This window comes from Cynoglossus semilaevis, chromosome 3, assembly GCF_000523025.1.
Source record: "Cynoglossus semilaevis isolate Cse_v1.0 chromosome 3, Cse_v1.0, whole genome shotgun sequence".
In the NCBI taxonomy this organism is placed as follows: Eukaryota; Metazoa; Chordata; class Actinopteri; order Pleuronectiformes; family Cynoglossidae; genus Cynoglossus; species Cynoglossus semilaevis.
In genome coordinates, this window is record NC_024309.1 from 11,688,145 (window position 1) to 11,694,597 (window position 6,453).

General features: G+C 45.5%; 1 protein-coding gene across 2 annotated transcripts in view; it reads right to left on the reverse strand.

The window, feature by feature from the left end:
* Positions 1-1,880: 1,880 nt before the first annotated feature.
* The window catches only part of and1 (actinodin1), a 7,462-nt gene continuing 2,889 nt past the window's right edge, over positions 1,881-6,453 (reverse strand). The window contains exons 3-7 of one of the 2 annotated variants that reach the window (XM_008308081.3): positions 5,312-5,356; positions 4,725-4,870; positions 4,008-4,424; positions 3,380-3,634; positions 1,881-3,285 (exon numbers count right to left, since the gene is read on the reverse strand). In XM_008308081.3, the coding sequence (XP_008306303.1) occupies positions 2,275-3,285; positions 3,380-3,634; positions 4,008-4,424; positions 4,725-4,870; positions 5,312-5,356 (1,874 nt within the window). In that variant the 3' untranslated portion in view covers positions 1,881-2,274. The remainder of the gene's footprint in view (positions 3,286-3,379; positions 3,635-4,007; positions 4,425-4,724; positions 4,871-5,311; positions 5,357-6,453) is intronic. The other variant, XM_008308082.3, reaches the window with a different exon arrangement.

Consider the following 6,453-nt stretch of genomic DNA (forward strand, 5'->3'; position numbering starts at 1 on the left):
GAGTCGACCGCTGTTCTGTGAGAGAAGAGGAACAATCGCTGCCCAACTGCTGTGGCTGGAAGATAAGACAAAACACACACAGAGACACAAATGTCAGGTTTTCACAGTACAATCAGTGCAGCTCTCTGTCAACGGACCAAGAGGCCGACGATTATAATGAATGGATAATAAAGGAGATCACCATGACGACAGCTGGAGGAGGGTACATCCAACGCAACTTGATCGTCATGGCAACCTGTGGTGTTCGTCGGATGCCGATTACACTACTGCTGCTCTGTCTCTGTGAGACACAACAGACAACACAGGATTAGACTAATCTCAAAGTTACACAATGAGCAGAACATGAAAATAAACACCAGGTTGGGTTTATGGGACACGATTCAGGACATTGTGATGCACTTTTTATTAACAATTTGCAGGAACATTTTTTACCTGAAGTTTTGTAAACAGTTGCTCTACTCCTGTCTTTTGACAAGATTTTAAGTTAATTTTAATGTGTGGCTAACCATTAGCTGTAGACTTTAACTTCAATCATTTAGCTGTTTTTATGGCTCTGTTTTGGTTAACCAGATTTAGCAAATTATAATGAAATTAAATGCACTTTGACTTCACTGGAGCAGAACATTTCCATCCCTCAGTTTGCTCAGTAACTTCTCAGGTAAGTGAGGTTTAATTGTTGATTTCCTACCTGGACTTCGACTAAAGATTTAAACCGGTGACCTCAAAGTCAAGCTGGTTTCTGAGAAACAGGATGTGGTTGAAGCTTCAGACCAACACAGCTGATTCAGAGATGTTCCTGGTACATAAATAGACAGAGGCAGATTTCACGTCACTTTGGATGAAAATGTTGCTGTAGATTAAACTCCTCGTCTCTCAGCCACACACCTGCTGGGCATGTTTCCTTTCCTTTTGATCATCTGATCCATCTTCACCAGTTTTTTCTCCTTCACACTTTCTTTTTTTTAACCACTGATACCTGCTTCTACTGCTCTTCCTGTTCAGCCCACTTCCTCCAGCATCCTTTCCAGACTCCACTCACTTCCTTTCGATCCCTAATTAGCGGTGAGTTGGACCACCCGAGGATTTCTTCAAACTCACAGCTTGAAGCACACTTTGTTGCAGGTGCGTCATCATGTGCTGGAGCTGGACACACCCTAAAAAACAGCCATTAGATCATTATATATCATCACCTTAGGGAGTTATTTCAAACAAATATCTCCAGAAATAAACCATAGTGACATCTAATGGTGAGTCAGCAAAATGGAAACACAGAGGTCTTGATCCAGGTAAATACTGCAGGTGGGTAAAGAAAGTTCTGGTTATTTCATCAAGGTTGAGCATTTACAATGAAAACCATAAATATTAATTGAGCCATGGGAATTTGAACTTTTATTTTTAACAACAGAAAAAACAACAGTTTTAAAATCAAACCTTTCTTTCTGAATTCCTGGAAACCCGATGACACTCCAGCCCAGTAGGTGGCAATAAAGCAGTTAAGCTGTTTGTATGCTGTAAAGAAGATACATGAGGCACATTAGGTGACAATAGCACAACCGGTTTTGATGAAGATTATGCACCTACCTGGCTGGTTGGGTGGGAAGTTTTTTTTTTTTTAACTTCCTGATGGTAGTATGGTACTCTGTACGTGGTCTGGACACATTTAATGAGAAGCTTATTGTCTAGATTTATAATTCAAATTTACTCAATGTTGTCCAATAAAAACAGAACTGATCCACAGCTAAGAGCAAGGAAATTTGCAAATTAAATACATTTGAAGATATTTTGGCCACATTTGACATTTTTCTTATCAATATACATGTTCTTTTAAATTAAGGAAAATGAATCAAACGCAGAGACAGCTTTAAAGAGCTTTTATTAGAACATCCAAAAATGAAAAAAAAAGAACTTTACATAATTCATCACAGACAAAAAGTGACAAAAAAATTAACAAAAAAAATAGAGATGCTATAGATAGAAAAGGCCAAGCCTGACACTGACGATGAGCACACATTTCTAGCGAAGTCAGAAAGATTGGGATGAAAGCAGCGAAGCAGCCGAAAGAGACAAGAACTTGATGGAGCCCCACCTGCTGGAAGCTAGGTGTTGGTGTACGCGCATGTACTTGGTCACTGGGTCCATTAACTTCTTGTGTGTCCCATATCTGATTCAGTTTTTACACCGTCTGTGAGGAGGTCCTGGGTGTAGCTACAAGAACACTGGGGACTGTGTTTTCATGTCCATCTGCATGCATAAGTGTGTCCTGTACTCTGTGTTTTACTTCTTGCGATAGTCGTCTGCGTAGCCTCTGTGATCCCCCTGCTCTTGGTTCTGGTCTCCATACAGCCTCATGATGTCCTGCAGACTGGGAATACCCTGGGGGTGTGAGGGGTAGGACATGTGAGGCTCCTCCTGCCCACTCTGGTAGGGCTCGTACTGATCCTGCTCCTGCTGCTCTTGGTAATGCAGACTCTCTGCTGCCCCCTGGTTGTGATCCTCTTCGGCCTGCTGCTCAGGCAGGGCCTCAGCGTGGGCCTCCTCGGGTTCATAGCGGCGCAGGCGGCAGTCTCTGTCATATTCAGGGTCGCAGTCGGGGTTGGCGGGCTCCAGAACTCCTCTTCTGGTGCCGTCGGCGTTCACGTGGGGTTCGTAGGCCTCGGCATGGTGAGGGCTGTGGCGTTGACCTCCAGAGCGAGGATTGCTGGGTTTAACTGGGTAGCACTCACGGTCGTAGCCAATGTAGCAGTCATAGCCTTCCTTGGTTTTGCCTGGGGGTCCCAGAGGGTGGCGCTCCTGCCTTGCAGGTTCCTCAAAACTTGGGTTGGAGTAAGGGAATTGCTGCCTAGGGTTGGTGTGACCACGACGGTGCAGGGCAGTCGCTGCCTCACGCATTGCAGAGAAAGGATCGTTGGGATTGGACTCTGGAGCAGCCTCCATACGGGGAGCGTAGGGGTCGGTAGCTTGGGCCTGGGCCATATGTCGGCGCAGAAGGGCATATGGGTCATTAGCTGGAGCTGAAGGTGGAGCACTGGCCTGATGGTACATAGCATAAGGATCGCTACCTCTGTTAGCATTAGCCTGTGCATCTCTGAACATTGCGTAGGGATCGTTGTACTGCTCAGAGGAAGGAGCAGCACGGATGGAGGCGGCATCGTCTGATTCCTCATTGGGATAGGCATCTGGAGGGGTGGCAAATTTGGTGGCGGTCAGGGGGTTGCAGTTGTCCTCATAAAGAGGATTGCAGGATCCAGGCCCAGCAGCGGCAGGGGGGTTAGGAGCGCGAGGTGCCTGGAGGGGTGGGGGCACAAAGAAAAGCAATTAGAGATTTTTGACAGAAACTCTGAAAGTTGCGCAAGAGGAGATTTCTTTAATTATGTCCTACCACAAGAGAGGCAGCGTAGGCACAGTATGGATCTCTGAGTGGGTCACAGTTGGGGTACTGCAGGTACAGACCAGACGGTGCTTTCTGCACCTGCTTGGGTCTGCAGTTGGAGTCTTTCTTGGGATCACAGCCGAGGTGGGCGTAGGATGGCAGAGATCCAGCAGAAGGTGAGTAACCATAGGCAGCTCTCAGGTGGTACTGGAGACACTCTACATCATCGGCAGCGCAGATACGCAGGAGCTCGGCTTTCTGCTCCTGAAGGAGTAAAAAAAAGAGACAAGGTTTCATGGTGTCACTGAAGGTGGACTTCGTGCAGGTTGTTGATCCTCTGGTGCAGGGGTGTCAAACTCATTTTGGTTCAGGCTGCGTAGAACCCATCAACAATCATATCATAATTACATATAATTTTTTATTTTTCATATTTTTTTTTTCAAAATTGAAACTCCAAGCGGGCCGGTTTTGGCCCACAAGCCGTATGTTTGACAGCCCAGCTCTAGACAATTCTTTGGATCGTCACACCACAGGAACACAACAGCTGTCCTGAGAAGGTTATAACCGGACCAAAAAGAACGTACTTTTTGGTCCACAACAATTAAAGACGGTCCCTAAACCAGAGTGGATGGTTTACCTTGGAAAGAAAGGGTGTTGAAGAGGGAGCGTAGTAGTAATACCCAGACTGAGGGTCCTTAGCTTGAGCAGCAGTGCGGATGTACTGACAAGCTGGGCCCTTGACTGGTACTGGTGCTGGAGCAGCAGCAGCAGGCAGGACCAGGGGCTTGTAAGGATCCTTGCCCTGGAGCAAGGCAGCATACAGACAGTAGGCATCCTTGGTGGGGTCACAGGTTTTTACTGGTGCAGGTTTTGGGGGCTCAGGTTTTGACTTGGGCCTGCTGGTGTGGGAAGAAACACATTTGGGGTCGTCAGACTCGGAGCACGACTTGTAGACATCCCCTAGGTGGCGCAGGTAGGCCTTGTAGGAGCGACGCCCCTCAGCGCGGTTCTTGTTCTGGAGGTAGGCCAGGTAGATACGGTCCATCTCATGAACCTGGGAACACAAACACATTTGGCAACATACACGGTGAGATAATTCTGTATACTTTATAGCAAATTAATTTAGTTAAATTTTTCAGAAAATGATTCTTGGAACATCTTTAGCTGTCTCTTGTTAGCATTTTTTATATTTTTTCTTTTTCTTTATTTTGACCAACCAACTATAACAATTTTAAGCCTTCTTCTGGATATTTCCATTCACCTTTGCTAACATTTAGCTAAAGAAGTCAAACAGTCTAAGCCTTATTAACTTCTGTGCGGAGACAAAGCCTTGACATGCGTTTGTGAAACTCACTGCCTCCTGGTTGTTGTTGTCAGAGAAGAACTTGTACCAGTTCCAGAAGTCAGAGTGCTGATTGTACCAGCTGATGTTCCTGCGGTTACGGATTAGCCTCCTGTGCTCGGCTGCAGCCTCTGCCGTCTCCCTGATACTGTCACCTGCTGCAGAAACAGTGATTAAAAAAGAAGTTCCACTGATCCCAGAGCTTTTGCACTTTATCGACTACAAGGTCTTTTACGGTGACTTTTAAAGTTCCTGACATTTGTCGGGGGGACGGAGGGAGGTGTGATTGAGTAACATTATGTGGTATTTCATATCACTCACTGAGATAAAGTTTATGCTACACTGGTCCAGGGTCAGCTGTGATTAATTTAATGGAACTTTTCTAATCAAAACAAGTCTATAGACATTATTCAAGTCTCCCATCGTCTCTCAGCGCTGACATAACATTCGTGTATGGGTACAGATTACAATTCATTTTTCAGAGATAGAAAAGGTTATTTTAGTAATATTAATCAGCCAATCTTTGGAAACACTACATTGTGTTTTTCTATTTTTAAACAATGACTTGTGGTGTGAAAGTGAAGACATATATTTATTACCATCTCTTTTGGTCTTCTGTCCAACAGGTCCAGCAGACACAAGAGCTGCAGAGGTGAAGAGAGAAAAACACAACACACAAATAAACATGTCGACCAAAAACATTGTCAGGCTGAAAATGTCTAACTTTTCCTTTTATTTATTCATAAATTGTAAATACTGGGTCAGGAAGGTGGTGAGATACAGAACCAATTAAAACTTTTGAAAAAAAAAACAGCTGATTTTTAAACTTTCATTAACTGTCTGCTTGTATCTGAAAAAGAACACACACAAACACATCAAGGAGCATGACGAGCTAATGAGGCTAATGAAACTGCGGCTGTTCAAACCGTCTGTGTGTAACACACATCTCCTGTGATAATGTGACATTAAACCTGCTGCTTTTACAGACAGATATGCTTCATTAAAGGGAGGGGGGAGGAGCGAGGGTGGTGGGGGGGCAGTAAATGTGCTGAGCCCCAGGATCTGGAGTCTGAGGCTCTTTGTAGATTTTTATAGGTGAGCCTGTAACATCTGACCTCACGCTGAGACACCAAACAGCTACGTGTGCACTTTGTGTTTGTCTACACCTCACAACCACACACTGTACGGCTGGTTGTGTGTGTGTGTGTGTGTGATATGACCCTGAGCTGCTGAGGGAGCCGACAGACGACAGGCTCTTCTCTGACCGTCTTTCATCTCCACGGGGAGGAAGTGTTAAAGTCTGACAGGAGGAACAGACCAAGGCTTTAGAAGTGAGACTTCGATGCAGGATGTGAATAAACATCATCTTCCTGTTGGAGGAAAACAAGTTCTAACGAGGATGGAGATCGTCATGATGTGACCTGCAGGTCAGGACGAGGGAAGAGAGCATTAAGGTAGAAATTAAAGGGTGAAGGGGATGATGGAAGGATGAAGAGGAGGGTGGGCTGGGCCCCGCTGCTGCCGCCGCCTCAGTGTATCCGCTGTGTTGTTTTTTATGAGCTTGTAAAACAAGCAAAAAAAGCGAGTGGCACATCTGGAAACAGCAGCGCATCAACAGGAGGTGATGCTGACAGGTTAGATTTTTTTTTACAGGAGCAGGGTGAACGATGAAAGATGAAAGAGAGGGGAGGTGGGGGGGGGGGGGGGCTGTGGTTTGTGAAGGTTTTTCCGTTAAGCCTTC